Source organism: Crassostrea angulata, chromosome 2 (genome assembly GCF_025612915.1).
Source record: "Crassostrea angulata isolate pt1a10 chromosome 2, ASM2561291v2, whole genome shotgun sequence".
In the NCBI taxonomy this organism is placed as follows: Eukaryota; Metazoa; Mollusca; class Bivalvia; order Ostreida; family Ostreidae; genus Magallana; species Magallana angulata.
Genome location: NC_069112.1, coordinates 78,925,364 through 78,944,896, shown reverse-complemented (window position 1 = coordinate 78,944,896; position 19,533 = coordinate 78,925,364). Strand labels below are relative to the sequence as shown.

Sequence of the window (19,533 nt, the reverse complement as noted above, 5' to 3'; positions counted from 1 at the left end):
AGTAGTACAAAAATACCAAACCCGATCGGAATTTTTTTTCAAGTCAGTTTTTTTTTATAAAATGCACCGTACTGTCTCTTTAAAATAAAGTTTGAGAAGCTTCTTATTTTACTTCCAGTTAGACGAGAGGCTTTTATACCATATTTATACAATTTATATTAGATGAATATTTCATCATTTAATTATACTTACCTGTAATGGTTCCTGTCGCAAGATATACTAATTGACACACATCTTGCTGTTGGTGCAAAATATGATCCGATTACCAACATCATAATTTTGTGCAATTTGATATATTTTCTTGTTTTTAAAATGAATTATTAATGTGCCAATTAGGGTTAACCATGCTCATGTATACTATTCATTATTCATTTTGATGTTTTCCCATGTCGATCACATTCTCGAGCAGGTAGCTGTCTACTCTGTTTTCCCCCTATTTTTAAAAGATAAATTCTGATAATTTTTGTTGTCACATAAATTTAACAGGGCTCTACTTTTACTTTGTATTTTACTTGTACATGCAGACAGGTTATAATGATCACGGAATTTCAACATTTTGTGTCCGCTTTTTTAAATTATAAATATTGTTAGGATTTAAAAGACTCCAATCATTAAAAAAAAATGTTTAAATTGTTTAAAATTTGCGCCTGAGTGTTTTTAAGCCGAGGAATGTTTTTTGTTTACTTTTAGAATTGGAGGTTAAACTTATCAAAACAATTGGTAAAGAATAAAAATCTGATGGGCTTTACATTTACTTTGTATTGTCCATTCAGACAGGTTATAAAACAACAGAATTCAATATTTTTCAGTCAATGCTTCGTTATGATGTTAATGTATGCAAATAATTGCGAGATAAATTTCTTTTCAAAATTAAAGAAAAGATTTCATAAATTATTAGTATTTAAATAAATAACTGTTAATTTTGTGCTAAGGAAACCTGCCACTGATATATGAGTTATAATGGGTGTCAGACGGAGGTAAACAACATGCATGTATACATTTTTTTTAGTACAAAATGTTTGTTTACCGATATGCTTCATCTTTATAACCTCTCTCACACTATCACATTCTTTGAAAAAAAAATGTGATGATAAAGCCTTAAACAACAAATTCTAAAACTGTTTACGCATTCAAGAGTTTATTTTGCAACGGTCTTGCTCCTTATCCTTAGATTTAAAACTCAACATTGTACCTGATAGTGCATTGACGATATTTATCCAAGCGTTCGCTTAAGAGAAATATGAAACGTCAAATGTTTGATGAAAAGAAGAGTTATCAAAAGAAAACAGGCCACCAAACATATTTTTAAACTGTTTACACCAACAATTATTCAGGTGAAAATGGGAGATAAAAACGGTTTTGAAGTAATTTGAGGAGAGAGAGAGAGAGAGAGAGAGAGAGAGAGAGAGAGAGAGAGAGAGAGAGAGAGAGCAACAAGTCGACAACCGGACAGACAAAAAATGTAAATAAACAAAATAGAGATATACATATGTAATGGGGTGAGTGGAAACCATTGATATGGTATCAATTTAAGAATGTAAGAGTTTACACGGGTCCGTCTCTTTTTTCAGTTTGTTAGCTTTTCAACCGAATCGGTCGTGCGATAATTCTTGTCTGGAGTCAAATTATATTACTAAGTTATGTGGTATTTAGGACAGCCGAGTAGATGAACTTGAGACATTTAACATATTGAAAAATGGATATGGGTGCAACAAGTCAAGAGAGACAGATAAAGAAAAATAAATAAAATAAATCAAAATGAAGAAAGAAAGAAAGAGAGAGAAAGACGGAGTGCGCCGTAAATTGTTTAATTGGATACCAATGAAATCAACTTCAAAAACATGGTTATGAGGGATATTCGATTTAGAGTGTGTACCCTAATACACGACACATACTGTATGCTAGCTGAAAATACATGCATGTAAGGTTTTTGTCTTATGTTTGATACATGCTATTGAAAGCCAATAATACCTTAGACCAAACAAAATGGATTAGAACAACATAGAATATCTCTGAAACATGTTTTCGTTGAAAAATGGGCGTTGTGTTGATATCGGCTTGACAAAACTATACAGCAAACTACCCAATCGGGTATCATTTTTATTGTTGGGTGTAAGATGACATCTGAACGTTTCGGCCTGGACTTTAAAATCCTAGCTTGGGTAGTATTTATGTGTAAATGGAAATTTTCATTTTAAGGTAAGAATAAATTATAAGTAAGTTTAGCTCTTAGTGGTAATAGAATGGTGCTATATAATCTAAAATCATTTTATAGGTGACACACCTTCGGTTGCGTTTGGTTTGGGAAGGTGGGGGTGGGCTACAGATGATATCTTATATCATAAGATTATTTTCCGTATTTGTATGGCTCCCTTAATTCTATAATTGAATATTTTTTTCAACCTATGAAATTGAATTTAAACATTGGCAAATACAAAGTACTCTTATATTTACAAACAAAAAATGAGGACACCAGATTCAATTGACTACACCAGGCTTATAATATTAGCAAGTAAGCAAGTCAGTTGAAAAATAAGGGCATAGTCCTGTGAAAAGTAGTGTTTTGATAGTAATTATTATTGATTATTTCTTACATAACAACTACAACTTAACAACACATCATAAAATTATTGTTCTGTTTCAACTGATATTAAGAGAAAAAAAACCTTTTAGGTTCTGTTTGTTTAGCTCACCTGAGCTGAAAGCTCAAGTGAACTTTTATGATAATTTTTGTCTGACGTCCGTCTGTTTGTCTGTCCGTCTGTCTACTCACGTATTCAACTTCTTCTCCAAACCCGCAATGCCGATTTCAACCAAACTTGGCACAAAGCATCCTTGAGTAAAGAGATTTCAAATTTGTTAAAATAAAGGGTCACACTCTTTCAAAGGGAGAACATTTTTTTTTAAATGTCATTATCTTTAAAAAAAATCTTCTTCTAAAAACCTAATATTCAGAAAAACTGCAACTTGATTGAAAGCAACGTTAGGTAGTGACGATTCAATTTTGTTCAACTATGATCCATTTGAGTAGGCTGGGACCACCATGGTAATAAATTTATACATAGAAATATACAGAAAAAAATAGTAAAAAATGATCGCAAAAACAAGTAGGCAAGTAAACTTGTTATTTGTGTGGAAGGTAGTGTCGATTTAATTTTGTTTAAATCATGTTTCTTGGGAGTAGATTGGGGCGACTAGAGAATGGCATTTTTTTTTACAAAAGAAAATATAAGAAAACATGTTTCAAAATCCTCTTCTCAAAAATCAATTAGTCAGAAAGCTGTAACTTGATTGTTAGCACACTAAGATAGTATATATTCTAAATTAATCAAACTATGATCCTAGAGGGTAGGGTGGGGCCACCATGGGGTCGAGTTTTTACAAAGGAATATATTTTTTTTCCCGAAAATCAACTAAGCAGATCAGTTGTTACTTGATTTGAAGTATTGATTTAAAAAAAAATCTTTGAAAAAATCAAATGAAGTTGATGAGTCTATAATGCTGGGGGAAAGGTAAATTTTGCAAATAAAATACCATTACCAGAGTAACTGCTTACACCTTCGGTATTTCAACACATGTGAGAGGATGTCCGTACGCTATCATTGAATTTTAACTGCTGAGTAATTATTGAGAAATTTATGAAAAAGAAACCTACTTTCATTTTCGACAGACAAGCCCGAATAATCAAAAATCTATATATCTATATATCTGCATGAATATAAACATGTTTTTGTGTTTTTTTTAGCAAATTCCATATACATGCGATACAGAAATATTTTGTTTCAATTTTTCATTTGTGTTCTTTATTTTTTAGGCAACATATTAAAGGGAAAGTGATGGTATTCGGTTGTTTTTTCTACTTCATTATTGCATTTCCATGGCATCTTAAAGGTGGGTGTAAATACATGGTTTTATAAACAAAGTACTAGTAATTAATGAAGTTATGAATTCAGGTTGAAGTTTATCAAAACTATGAGTTAACCGTGTACCCTAAGTATATAAACCTCAACGTGCTATAACATCTAATGTAGGTTTTTGGTATATATTTATGTACCACTTGAGTATCTATCTATCTATCTATCTATCTATCTATCTATCTATCTATCTATCTATCTATCTATCTATCTATCTATCTATCTATCTATCTATCTATCTATCTATCTATCTATCTATCTATTCCTAGAAAAGTAAAGTAAAAGGTTCAAGAAGAGTGCGTGTTTGAAAAACCAAATTCCCAATCTATCATGCTTATTAGCTAAATATGTAAAAAGATAACAAATATTGTTGCTGACGTTCACGGCACTTTAGGTATTTGATAAAGCTTGGCTTTCGAGAAATTCTTTTGAATTAAATTCTTAAAATTTTTAGCCTAAATCGAGTCAGAATTTAATGAATAGATCATTAAAGATATACAGTTTAATTGCACTGATTTTTATGATTGCACTTATGACATCTAACGGGGATGGCTTTTTTTACAGTCCCTTCAATGATATTTATTTCTATGGAATAAAGTCAAAAATTTTGTCCAGAGGCATATATGAAGCAATGTTTTGTGTATTCTAAGACATAAACGTAGAATAACTGCAATAATGTAGCCCTCTCCCAATTTTGTTTAAGGGGGGGGGGGGCTACAACTCCATAGGATCTCCGGAATTGTGCAATGCGGGAGTTATTCACTCCCGCAACTTTTTTGGCTGAACGTGTATATAAATGACATAAAAATTACATTTTTCACCTATACTCAAACAGTGTGGCTGTTTATGGCATACATCAATCCAAAAATATCATGTATAGTCAAACTATCGGTTATTTTTGTGTATGTCAACAACGCAAGATGAATTTGTCCGCTATGTTTACTGGTCGTGATCTTATTTTTATTTATTTTGGACAGGATGTTAATTCAATGTTTTTGCCTGCGCCTTATCTCTATATCTAGATCATCGAGTCTGCACTTGAACCAAGTCCATTATAATCACAAAATGTTTTTGTAACACTGCACACTTTAACTATTTTGAAATAGGGGAGTCTGATCAATGTTTGTTTAGTATGGGGTTAATACTGTAATCATTAGCAGAACCACTGATGGTACATGCTTAGTTACCTTGTACCCCACTGTCCATGCTTTATCCTTATATTCTGTCTATCTTATTCATTTTTTCCATACATTGCATCCATTATATCATATACATCGGATCCATTATATGATATCTATCCTAACCATGATATTTCATCATTGACAAAAAAAATGGATCAATTTCTTTGTAATTAGCAGACCTCGTCTAATAAATAGATAAATTGTTCGTATGTAGAGCATGCTCTGGCATCATGATTAGGCTGAAAAACATAAAATCCGTAACCAGGTTATAATGGTATATTTCTACATACATGTAAGTAAAAGAAGTTAACTACGAAAAATTAAAATCGTAACGTTTATCATATAGTTTTGTTGTTAGGTTACTGTCATGTTGTAAATTTTGAATGAAGCTGTGGCAGTAAATACACAATTTACCAACAAAAAAAGTGGTCATGTTGTTAATTTCGAATTTACCGGGTGGCAGCAAATAAAACAAATACCCCAAAACAAGTTGTCATGCTGTAAATGTTGAATTTACCGGGTGACAGTAAATACAAAATTTACAACATGACATTACCATTAAGGTCATTTGCTAGTAAAATAAATATCTAAATATGAAACAGATGTTTCGGAATCTTTGGTATATTTTATCATGTAAGTAAATGAATATCAGAGGGGTTTTAATGGTAAACTATGTCTCAATCAACAAATATGAGAGAAATTAATATTATGATGTATATTCATACAAAATGTATATTTTGATTTAAGACACAATCTCTTAATTTGACAACGGCGGTTTTTTTTATTTGTAGGTCAAATATTACAAATATCGACAAAGTTTGTCTTGGGAAATGTGATATTTTCATGGCAACGATTTGACTATTCGGCCTATTACGTCCAAATTACCAGAGACACAACAAGTGATACCTGGGCCCGTGTGAATAGTACACACTACACTGTGAGAGATGTATTGTTGTATGATCCCATCAGTATCAATGTAAGGACATCCGCATCCGCTGATAACAACATAGAGACGTACAATGGTAATTTGTAAAACGTTTTTGAAATGGTTCAATTACAATATCAATACAGTGTCTGTCTATTTCAATTTTTTTTTTAAATGATGTTAACAAACTGTCAACCGTCTCAAAAATCCAAAAATCGGAATACAAATTTTAAGCAGAGCAACACAGACCTCCAAAAAAATGGAGGTATTATCAGGTGCCAAGGAAGACTGAACATCTTCTGCTGACCGGTTACACCTGAGTTAAAAAGCGGGTTATTTTTACTTTTTAAATCGGTTTCGATGTTGCATCTATTTTGGTTTGATGATTTAACTGCGTCTTCATAACTTATTCATCAAACGCTCCAGTTATTAAAAACCTACATACTAGTACTTAAAGAATTACAAAATAGCTTTAAAATAAGTTTTGAAACAAATGGAACTTGAATGAATCTATCATAGGCATTTATTTCAACTACATTGTCAAACTGTATAAAAGAAGGAGTATGAGTTTGGATTAAATCTAAATTCAAATGAATGCTATATAATAATTGAGATGTTAAGTTAATTCCAGCTAATTTCAGTCTAAATTATAGCACAAATAGCTGGGGTTGCAGAATAGTTTCGTCAAAGTTTATTTAATATTTCTCTTATACCTAAATAATAATTTCATAAAACGTATAAGTACTTGAATGTTTCCAAAGTAAATTTTGTAGCTCCATCAAGTGGTAAAATTGAGATTCATCTTTTGAAACCGTTCTTGAAATAGAAACGCCTTGCTATCTTTTTATGATTTATTTACATGACATCAGGGCTTAAGTATAATAATACCCAAATAACACTAACTAAAAAAAACACAGACCATTTTTACAACCAATATATACACATTAGGTTGCTTGTTAGGAGCAGAGCTCTCATAAAGTAATTCCATGATTCAAATCTGTTGATCATAAAAAGAAATTGGGTTTTGTATTCAAAACGTCTGATTAACAAATATTACCTGATAAAATCTTGCAAAGATAATAAGTAAAGTGTTAAGATTTGTTTATTGGCTAATTTCTGCAAATGTTCATCTTAAACGCCCGTGGTAGGTCTACAGGGTTCTTGTTAAATAAAAAGTATCAGTCGATGATTCATTAAAACAATATACTGTGGAATCATTATAATTCGTGGTGGCTCAATTTTCATGGTATTCGTGGGTATCCATCCCCCACGAATGTACATTTACAATTTACATTTACAAAAACAAATTTAGAAAGATTTTTCTTTTTTATTGAACCTAAATATGATGCATCCACGAAATTGCATCCCCACAAATAAGAGAAAAACCCACAATCCACGAAAATTGGCCCCCGACGAATTTAAGTGATTCTACAGTATATTGTTTTACCTCAGGTTAAGTTTACAAATTCATTTGAGAAATCCGAGGTTTTTTTTCCTGGGAAGCTTTATCCTACCTTATTTATTTTTGTAATCTGAAAAGTTGTTTTATGAAACAAATCATCTTGTCAAAGAAAAAAGCATGTGCTTTACCATTTAGGCGAATTTTAGAAATTTGACTGAAGAAAATATTGATAAGAACACTCACAGTATATTTGTTCACCTTCTACCAATAAACCAGAAAAAGTATATATAGTTCACCAAGAATGAAGCACCATGTGAATAACTTGTTGTTACTGATTTTCTAGCTTGCTTTGTGCTCCCTCTTCAGAACTTGTTACAACCCTTATATGAATTTTAAGTGAAAATTATAGTCAATGGTTTATTTTTAGAAACGAAAGCTTTACCAATTTGCTATAAAAAATGCATAACCTACCGTTCCTCGTTTAAAATTAAATTTAAACCGTGTAACAACATGCGGAAGCTCAATAAGTCAATTCAGTAGAAAACTGAAATTTCATTGTGTTTAAACGGAAAAATTATTGCGTTTAAAGGCAATCTATTGCTTTTAATGCAAATGATTACGATTTAACGCACCTTATAGTTCAATAACATTTACCGATAACAAAACAATGAAACTTTTTTTTTTTAAAGATTTGTCTTCATAGTCATTATCGTGTTTAAACTCTGTCTCAATCTTAAATTGTCAAACCGTCCATAAAACCATCTGCATTTCTCCATTTCTTGATTTATTGGAATAATAACAACACGAAATGTCTATGCACATTGTCATTAACAACTGTCACACGTATCGACTTGTCTCCATTAATAGGATCCCCTGGCATATTACTTTTTGCGTTTTCCTTTTTTTTTGATTCAACTGTTTCTCATAGCCTGGATACCCATGTCCGGCTAGCAAACATCATGGATGGATAAATGTAATATGAAAAGAAATATTAGCAAAGACATTATTTTTATTGTATATTTTTATAATGCAAAATTTGTCGATTAAAGGCAATCCTTTTTGCGTGTAAACGCAATAGTTTTTGCGTTTAAATACAACCTTTTGCGTTTAAATACAATCTTTTGCGTCAAAATGCAGAAAATATTGCAGTTTGACACAACACATTTTTATACAACGCAATAGCTATAGCGTTTAAACGCAAAAGAATATTTTTTTAACTAGGCTCAATGAGCCTCCGTAACAACCTTTACAAACGAAAGAAATATAATTTCAATATTTTATGGGTCACGCATTCTAGTTTGAAGACGAGAAAATTGTGTGTTTGTAGTAGAAACCAAAATTGCTAGGTCTTGGATGACATTAACGCATACAAACGGAAGAATGCACACTGATGATACTAAAAGTGGACGTATTAGGGACCAATATGAAACTGGAGAAAACATATTCCTGAAAAAGTTCAAGAAAATCAAGTAATTTACAGATTAGTTGAAAGAGACAATACAGCTGAAAACATGTGTGAATAACTTAAGATTGTCCCATTGTATTGTTAGGAAATAAGAAATATCGTTGATTGTAATAGTTGAAATACATAAAAATCCCTTTCACATGCTTAATTAACGTAATTATGAGCTTCCAGAAATTCAAGGGTCGTACAAACCAGAATAACCTCATATCGTTTATTTGTACTACGTGGACTTTGATTGACAGTAATTGACACGTGCTGAAAAGTACAAGATATTTGTCCAACTACGATCATACGGTTATACAAGGTGAAAGAGACTCTCTAAACGGAACACATCCTCACCTACTCGATCATTTATTAAAATGTATACAAAATGCGATTCATTTTAAAATGAACAGACATAAACATGTCAAATAAACCCTCAAGGGACCTCATTTACAAAAATCAATTTAGGTTGTACATGTAGAATCTCCTATGATAAACATGGAAACAACATGATTACAAAATATCATATTTTTATCAACAAACATGTCCATGAGAATTATTGCGAGCCCTGCATGCGTTTTGTTTACGGTAAATACACATGCGTAATAGTATAGAAAGCTGAACCCTATAACACGTTGCGATGTAACTATGCGATAGGTAATACGTAATTAATAATTTTAATGAAGTAATTAGATTTATTTCAGGGGGAAACTTGTATTTTTTTGAAAGTTAATACATTCATAAGTAGTACACAAATACCAAACCGATCGGAAATTTTTTTCAAGTCGGTTTTTTAATAATATTCGCCGTACTGTCTTTTTAAGCTTTCTCGTAATTTTGTTTGCACCTCCTGATTGTATAGGAGTTAAATATTGAGACAGACACGAGTGGTATGTTGTTTTTTGTACAAAATAAAAAAGATATATGGATGTATTTTCCATCATTTATTATATTGAAAAAAAAGAATACCTAAAATGAAAATATTCATATCTTCAAACAATTATTCAATCGAAATTCGCATGCTAATACACATTTAGACTTTTGACATCATAATTTAAGATAGAACTAGAGCAAAGCTCGTTGCAAAGCAACGAGTGGGTCTTCCTTTCATGTTGGAAGTAAAGCTGTAAGTTCCTGTTAGAAGCAGAGCTCTTATACCAATTGCAAGAAAAACTAAAATACAAAGATGAAAAAAATCGAATTAGTCCTGGTACGACTTAACAAAATACGAATTATTTTAAGTACGACTTAACAAAAACCTTTCCGATTTCAAGAACGACTTAACAAAAAAAATTCGATTGTGTTTAAGTACGAATTAACAATTTCCGAATTATTTTAGGTACGAGTTAATTTATCTTTGAACACAACACTATTTCCTTAACCAAGAACGTGGAATCAAAATTTCTTGAAAACTCAATTTTTAAATCCCAATATCTCTGTAAGGTATCGTCCGATTTTAAAACAGATTTCAGTTTAAATTAAGCTTAATAAAAGCTCCTTTGTTGCTTTATGATTTATATCAAATTATTGATCAGAAAAGAGTTATTATAAAAAGACTTAGTAGCCCTTCAGGCCCTTAATTTGAAGGGACAGCCCCTTTTTCTTGATATCAAATAAAAGGTCTCGCTAATATAAACATATTTTGTTCTAGAAGTGTTCATGAATTGTCAACCGTTTTTGAGATATCTAAACAACTGTATTTTAGGGGCCGACCCTTTAACCACTTACCGGGGCAACTAACAACAACATGTTTGGTATCATGTTGTTAAAAACATTATTTTTAACCACTTTTGTTCTACATTGCTTTTCAAAATATTTATCCTTTTTCAGATATTAACGATCAAAATATTGAATTATGGCCCCTTGAAACCCCTAATTACATATTTTATGACTTAGGTATGGTACTGTATAGATGAACAGATGTACAAACAACATTTTTGCTTCTATATTTAATAACAAATTATTGTTCAGTAAAGAGTTATTGTAAGAAGACATTAGAGCCCTCTTGTCCCCTAATTTGAGGGGCCTGCCCCTTTTTCTTGATATCAAATGAAAGGTCTTGCAAATACAAACATATTTTGTTCTACAAGTGTTCAAGAAATGTTAACCGTTCTTGAGATATATGTACAAATATGTTTTAGGGGCCGACCCTTCAACTCCTAAATGGGGTCATAAACAAAAACATTTAAGGTAGCATACTGTACAAAACATTATTTTGAGCAACTTTTGTTCTACATTGCTTTTAAAAATATTTCTCTTTTTCCAGATATTAATGATCAAAGTTTTGAATTTCTGGCCCCTTGAAACCCCTAATTACGTAACATATGACTTAAGTATGGTACTGTATAAATAAACAGCCTAACAAAGAACATTTTTGCTACTATAATTAATAACAAATTATTATTCAGTAAAGAGTTATTGTAAGAAGACTTTACAGCCCTTTTGGCCCCTAATTTGAGGGGCCAGCCCCTTTTTCTTGATATTAAACGAAAGCCCGTGTAATTTGAAACAACTTTTGCATGATATGTTTTAACTATATATTTATACATCAAAAGATATCACAGAAAATGTGCAAAAATTTTGTGAAAAAATTTGGTGCCAATTTTCAGGTTCAGGCGAGCTTTGAGGCCTTTAGCAATTTTCATCATTGGACGCATGGGGGTACATCTACATACATTCGTTTACAATCCCTGAAAATTTCAAGCTTCTATCTTGATTAGTTTCGGAGGAGATGCGTGGACAAAATGACCCTTAAAAATTTACAAAATCGTCAATATCTGAAACCGTAAGTGACGTCATCATTTGAATATTTTATAATATGTAGCGCCGATCATGCTTTATCCGTCCTGAAAATTTTGTGCGAATCGGTTGGATAGTTTTTGAGAAATAGCGTTCCAAAAAAGTCAGAAAAAGAAAAAAAAGAATAATAAAGAAAAAGAAACCGTAGAATAACAAGAGGGTCTTCCGTTGGAAACGGAAGACCCTAATAATTGAATAACAAATTGTTATTTTCAAATTAAAATAAACTGAATAGTCTAACTGATGACAAGCTTAGTATTACTTATTAGACAGACTCAGTCTGGTGGCAAGAAAATTACCTCTATAAAGATATTGTGAAAAAATTGTTTGAATAATGTGCTGAAACAGACTGGCGAGATGGCCATCCGCTCAACGCGTGGTTGACCAAACCCAAATATCATCATGATGTAGTTAATTGCCATATGTGTTAAACCCCTCACATTGAAAGCAAACCCGTGATATCACACAAATACAGTTTACAGAAATTAAGCAACGGATCCGGCTGAGTGTAAAATTAATTTCATTGATGAATGCGTGTGTAAACAAATGGCTCACTAAATTTTAAATAATAATTAGTTATATCTCTGTGACAAACATATTTGAAAAATGTAACATCTCAACTTCTCTATAACAAAAATATATGATGAATTACTTTTATATTTATATATCCATGTGTTCACCTTCAATCAAAACATTTCAATGAAACGCAACACTCTTTTACTCATTTCTTTGAAATGTTACATTTCCAAAGTGCTTCATATCTAGGTTGTTTAAACGTTTAAAAAATGCGATCTTTAAAATTATTTAATAAGAAAGAAAAAAAAAACCTGATAGCTTAGATTTTTTCAACATGTTTATCATTTTGATACCAAATATGATTTAATACTTAGTTATTCACTACTGAGGGTTTATGTATTAATCAATATATATTTTTGAATACATAATATCCATTTATCCAATGAAGATATAATTAAAATGCAATTTTAAATTGAATGCCATTTGTTTACCTATCTTAATTTTTTTTAGATAAATAAAAGAGTTTTCTTGTCTTGTGTCTTGCCACACTTTAGTTCACATAATAGAATGCATGAAATGCATAAATGATATTACCTTGTCTTTAATTCACTTTTATTTTGCATTAGTCTCTAAAATTCAAACACAAATTGGAAATACGATGAACATTTCATGGACGGCTGCATTCTTTCCACGTGCTGGACAATATAATGTTTATTACACCTATAGAGAAAACAGCACCATTTTCAGTGTTAGAAGCAATGGAGTAAGTTATGGAGTAAATAATCAGTCGACAAAGTACACATACCTCACCAGACCGTTTACTTCCACTAACATCATGTTTGAGATAAGAGACATAACTCTGGATGACGCTGGGTATTACAATGGTGGATCAATTGCTGAAGCTGTGTGGTCAGGTGGAGGTGTTGTACTTGTTGTTAAAGGTAAGTTATGTATTAATGATGTTGTTTACTCAGTGTTTGACTTTTTAGCTTCGTTTAAATATAAGTACAGTATCATATATTTTAAACACAATAATTCGAGGATAACAAGATAGCGGTAAGAGAAGGGGATATCATTGGTCCGTTCAACTTTTCAGCTGACTGCAACCCTCGGTGCGATATTACGTGGAAACTTAAATCAACTAGTGGCTATAGCGATCCTCCCCAAAAGGATGGACTATTATTGGCCCTAGTTGTGGAGAGAGATATGGAGTTTGTCCGATGTGTAGCACAATGGATATATACCAATAAAACAATACAGAAAGGAATTTTACTCGATGTACAATGCAAGTATTTGTTACTATTGATTTCTCCATTTCTCTTGTTTTGAAAAATGTCAATAACAAACTGTCAACTAAACTAAACAATACATTAAACGAAATACAATTTCAAAGCATAGCAACACGAACTACTAAAAAGATAAGGGTAGGGTCACGTATCTAGGAGGAATTAGCATACTCTGCTGACCGTTCACATCAGCCGTGTGGTCTTTGTCGTAATCGGGTAAAAACGGAAAAGTCCGTAGACAATTAGGTGATTTATTATGGTCTAACAATTAGTATGAAAAACGCCAGTCAGCATGCGACCCTGTGGAATATTTATTTAATTTCCCTTGTTTGTACATAACCTTTAGGATGTTTCTATCTATTGTTTTTAATAAGACTGTATGTGAATTTGACATTTACATTAACAGTCATTTTTGAATCAAAGTTTAGCAAAAAATATGTTATATATTTAAGAAATAAACAACGTTAATGAATAGCAATTGCTCTGCTGGCATATTCAATGATGCCCGCTAGCGCATCATGGAAAATATGCCAGCAGAGCAGTTGCTATTCATAACGCCATGTTCACCAAATAATCGCTGTTTATTACTTATATTTGCCTTTTACCATTCGCAAATACCATGTATTAGCCTAGACCTTGACATTTAGCTATTACTTCAAAAGTAAACATTCAGACTGTAATGTATATTTTTAATTCACATAAATTTGTTAACAGAATCAATGCTATATTATAACAGTAATTCCTTTAAAATGTTATCAAAAACATGTTTTAATATTACACGTAAATACGTCAATTTTAATGGAGTTGGAGAAAAACACATGATGTATCGTATAGTGGTTTAAATATATAACGTCATGGAAAAGTATATATAACGTTACACCTTTATGACGTCATAGTATACTGACAGAGCAATTGCGATTATAGAGAAATAATTGCAGCTCCTCCGTATGGGCTTACAGTGGGAAAGAACATATATATATATATATATATATATATATATATATATATATATATATATATATATATATATATATATATATATATATTATATATATATTTGCATTTCCATTGTTCTTTCCCACTGTACGTCATGCCAAACACTGATTCAACAAACTGTAGAACATGTAGTATTTTTTTTATAACTCCTATAGCTCAAAGTGTCATGTACTAATGTATTTTATGTTCCCTGTTCTTGTGTATTTATCCAGACAATTTTACGTTACTATTAATGGTATATTAAAATTAAACGGAAAAATCGGAGAAACCACGTATTTGAAAATATTATGTCATGTGGATGGAAATCCCGCCCCCCCCCCATCCCCCGTCTAACTTACTCAGAGACTTGAATTTAGACAGTGAATATGGCTGAACTTCACCATAAACAAGGTATAATTAACCGATACAAACAAGTATAGGTTTAGTAGGATTTCTACAAGATACAGTTGTTCCAATTTTTTAAACCTCCTCCACATATTATCTATTTATCAAATGAAAAGGTTCTTTTTTCATGTTTTCTCAGTTAATCTGTTATGTGATTCACAACGGAGGGTTTTTTTTTTCAATCATAAAATATGGTAACTCGTGTAAAAATCTGTTATATATGACCAAACGTTCATTTGCTATTTTTGTTGTTGTTGGAAATATGATTTACTGAAACTTAAAACAACTTGCTTTCTGTGATTTGCTAAACAACACTCACTGTATCTACTTTTGACGGTTATTGTAAATCGAATACACATCATTGCAGTATATCGTTCCTCTGTGTTTCAGACAGCCCTCAAACACCAATAAACTTCACAGGATACTCTTTCACAAATAATTTTGTCAATCTTACGTGGATTTCTGGATTCAATGGGGGCAACGATCAATTTTTCATTGTGCATTTGAAAGACGGTTCCACCTGGAGAGAATTGACAAACGTAACATACCAGATGGAGGGTAGAAAAGTGCAATTTGACCATGGGCCACTGACGCCGGGAAGAGAATACTGGTTTCGGTTAAAGAGTTGTAACACAATTAACTGCTCGTCAACCCCTGCTGATGTTAGAGCGGTTGTTAAAGGTAAATTTCTATTTCTTATTAAAGGTATTCAAAGAGAATAATTTCATTTTTTTACAACCTGTTTAACTTTATACATGCGAGTTTACGTTTGAAATGTATGGAAAGATGCCACCAGATCACAAAAAAAGTTAACGAGTTCTATTATGGCGTCACACACGTTAAAGCTGCTTAAATGAAATGTCAAAAGCAAATCTTAAAGTTCTCGTTTGAAGCTAATACAGTGACTCCTCCATTGAATTGAACTAACCATTACCATAACAAAGAAGTATCTTTGAATATAAACTGATTTGCAGGCAAGACTGGAATTTCAAAAATGTAAAAGTTAACAAATACATCTTTAAACACATAATCTCATAACTGCAACTGTGTGTGCAAGCAATGTTTATACGCGTTCCTCATTTTGCATGCTAAGCCATTGCAGTTATAAAAATATATTCATATGGTGGGTGTGACCAGTCAGCAGAGTATGTTCATTCCTCCTAGGCACCTGATCTATTTCGAGGTCCGTGCTGCTCTGCTTTTAATTCGTATTCGTAGGGATTTCTGAGAGGGTTCAAGGATTGCGACAAAGAGCACATGGTGGATGTGACTGGTCAGCAGGGCATGCTATTTTCCTTCATCGCACCTGATCCTATTTCTTTCTTTAAGGTCTTCCGTTTCCAACGGAAGACCTTATAGTGATTGTAATGTTTCTTATTATTATTTTTTTTCTTTTTTTTTTTTTTTGTCCACAAGATTTCTCAGAGATGGCTGGATTGATTTTCTTGAAATTTTCAGGACTGATAGAAAATGATAATATATCTAGGCGTTTTTTTCATTTTCTCAAAATTCACTGCTTTTTTTTTAATCACTTCCGTTTGTCCGTTTCCGGTCCCGAGACAAAAAATATTGTTTCAAAGAGATCTTAGATTTGGCAGAGACGTGAACAACCAAAACTTTTAGGAAAGATTGACTTATGATTGTACAAATGGTTAACATTTTTGTTTAGTTCGGCGTTACTCCTGGTCGTCACAGAAAGTACTTCAAAATTGATTTCTTTTTCATTCTCGTTGTTTTACATGTAAGTAACGTCTGGATATATCATTCACAATAATTATCATATCCAGTTTTTTTACTATGTGAGAGAAGCAATGTCTTACAGTTAAATTGATACATGTATATCAAAACGGAAGACCTTTTTGTTGCTTTTGGAACAAGGGTCTAGTTTTTTTTTCTTTTTTTATTTTAGATTTTGAATACTGTTCCTTATCACTGCATAACATTGTATATTATTAAAATGTGCATGTTAATATTCATAAAAGAGATTAGCGTTAACATTGCTATGCTGTTTTTCAACACAATACGTGTAGTACTTAAAACAGTCAAAATGACATATAATTGAAATTGATGATTTACACAGCTATGTTTATATGAACTTCTTGTTGTTACACATTTTAACTAAAACAAATCGTTATTTGATATTTATTACAAAATAGTGTACTTCGTTATTTCATAAAGTTGCAATGAGTATGCAAATAGTATACGGTACTTTTATGATTTGAACATTAAACCTTTTCTATTCATACAATTAAACTGTTTAATCTATAAATCTATATTTTAGGTGAACTGTGCGCTCAATATAAAGGAAATCGTAAGTTACGCTTTTAATTACCCACACTCTAAAGAGGGTGTGAACTGACTTACGCACGGCTTTGGGCGATATATGTATTACCAATCTGATACGACGTTGGTCTTTTTTGAGAAGAAAAAGCTACACCAACAGACGTGCTTGTTGGTATCTGTATTCTGTTAACAGTTTTTGGGATTGCATGCCTGATAGTTGCTGTACTTGTCATCTTCAAAACTCGTCGTGGAAATGACGATAGGTATGACGATCATGATGTTGAATTAGATGAAGAACACATGACGCAACATTATGTTTATGTACAAGATAGCAGTGAAGATGATGACGCTGGAGTACAAGTTATTGGCGTAGAAATGGATTACACAGTTATGCATAGTCGCTCTGAACAGGAAACGCCTTACGAGGAGTTAAACTCAATTTAAACATGTTAACAAAAATCAACGTTTGGTCCATGCTATGTAATTAAATGTTATTCAGGACAACAATTGATGAGTAACATTCTAAACTCTGTTGACCGGTTACAGTGTATCCTCTTCCTAAAAACGTATTTGTGCATGTGTTCGATTACTCTAATACTATTTGAATTACATACAATTCTCTTTACTGTTTACCGAAAAAAAAAATCAGAATAGAACTCAAGGAGTTATGCTTATCAAAATCGAAAGAATGTATGTATTTTAAAATCAAGATATAATTGTGTTCAATGGTTAGTCGTTTAAACTACCAAAGCCGAGAAGGATCATTCGAGATTCGAAATACGAGATTCGAAATACAAGATTCGAGATTCGAAATTCGAGATTCAATATCTAAATTAACCAATCAAATCATGGATCTGAAACCTGTATCCTAGCAACATCAAACTGTTCTAAATAAAGATCATTCGTACATGCTCTTTCCTACAAATAAATGTCTTAATAGCTCTTATATAGTGGTTATAAAATGGTTAAATTAACATTGATGAATTAAACCCACACAGTATAAACAATTAAATTAGAAATAAAACTGTTGGCTTTGCGAATCTAAGTGGTTTTGTTTGCCCCGTATGTATTTCCCCCCGAACAATTTTAACCCGAAGTGTATTCGCCCCAACTGTGTAAAAATCGGCTCGCGAAGAAAGATCTGTTTAATCTAAATGTTTTAGCTATAAACGAAACTCAATGAAATAATCGACATGTCAAAATATAGGTTATGATAAAGTTTTAAACCATAGAAGATATAATGATTTACAACCTCAAAGACAAAAATCCAGATAAGAATAGTGGATTGTAGGGTATGGCAATGCCATTGTCGATATGAGAGAGAGAGAGAGAGAGAGAGAGAGAGAGAGAGAGAGAGAGAGAGAGAGAGACAGACAGACAGACAGACAGACAGACAGACAGACAGAGAGTTTTGAAGTGTCAAATTCAGTTTGATTTAGAACTTGAAATTGATTTGATTTGTTACAAGCATATATAGACAATAATTAAGCCTCTAAAACGAGAAAAGAGAGGAGGTAGCTAGGGTAGGGCAGACCAACTAGCAAGCTTTAATTTTAACGGTGTTAGCGCACCTGTGATTTATATCGATCTCTCTCTCTCTCTCTCTCTCTCTCTCTCTCTCTCTCTCTCTCTCTCTCTCATCACATAGCATTTCCTTTTCCGTGAGGGGGTTTGTGGTATGTGTGATGTCTTACATTAGCTAGCGAAAATGATAAAAAAAACCATGACATTTTCTTTAAATTATGTGCGGATGTGTACGCCAATAATCTGTTTTCAGTATATACATTTCAAGGGGGGGGGGGGGGCTATATAGTCCTAATTAATTTGTCAGTTATTCTGTCCCCACTTTGTTTTTTCTTCGTTTTCCAGGTTTTTTTTATTTGGCTCGGCAAATTAATATACAACTTTCTGTGCAGCTCCATAATGATACACTGTAGATAAATTATGAGTAGTTTTACTTTTGAAAAACAGGTACATATCCGTACTTGATTTTTAATTAAGGTCTTCCGTTTCCAACGGAAGACCTTTCTATTATTGTGCGGGTTAAGATTATTCTTATTTTTCTTTTTTTTTTTTCTTCCTAGACGCGAACTTTGAGGCTTCATATCGTGCTCATTTCTGAATGGATTTTGCTCACATTTTCATGGCTAATGGACTTTACAAAACACTATCTTCATCAATTCATAAAAGTTAGAATTCCCTTTCCGTTAACGAGTTATTCCCCTTTTAAAATTTTTTAGGGCCTTTGGTTTCCAGACAAAGGCTCCGAGACTATGATAGCAGGGAATGGGAATCCAACGAATTTGAATAACAAAGACATTGAAGTTGTATACATTGGTTTTTGTTTTTGGATTACGTTCCTTATTTAGGAACAGGTAGGGGGTCAAAAACAGGATTCCA

The 19,533-nt window shown here is 32.2% G+C and overlaps 2 protein-coding genes across 2 annotated transcripts in view; both read left to right on the top strand.

Moving 5' to 3' along the window:
* Window positions 1-1,966: 1,966 nt before the first annotated feature.
* Window positions 1,967-19,533, top strand: part of LOC128170987 (uncharacterized) — a 110,981-nt gene continuing 93,414 nt past the window's right edge. The window contains exons 1-3 of the mRNA XM_052836748.1: window positions 1,967-2,199; window positions 3,815-3,891; window positions 5,887-6,117. Of these exons, the coding sequence (XP_052692708.1) occupies window positions 2,180-2,199; window positions 3,815-3,891; window positions 5,887-6,117 (328 nt within the window). The 5' untranslated portion in view covers window positions 1,967-2,179. The remainder of the gene's footprint in view (window positions 2,200-3,814; window positions 3,892-5,886; window positions 6,118-19,533) is intronic.
* LOC128171003 (uncharacterized) lies at window positions 14,525-17,732 on the top strand. Its single transcript, XM_052836766.1, has 3 exons — window positions 14,525-15,531; window positions 17,132-17,161; window positions 17,273-17,732. The coding sequence occupies exons 1-3, from the start codon at window positions 15,402-15,404 to the stop codon at window positions 17,575-17,577; spliced, it is 465 nt and encodes a 154-aa protein (XP_052692726.1). The 5' UTR covers window positions 14,525-15,401; the 3' UTR covers window positions 17,578-17,732.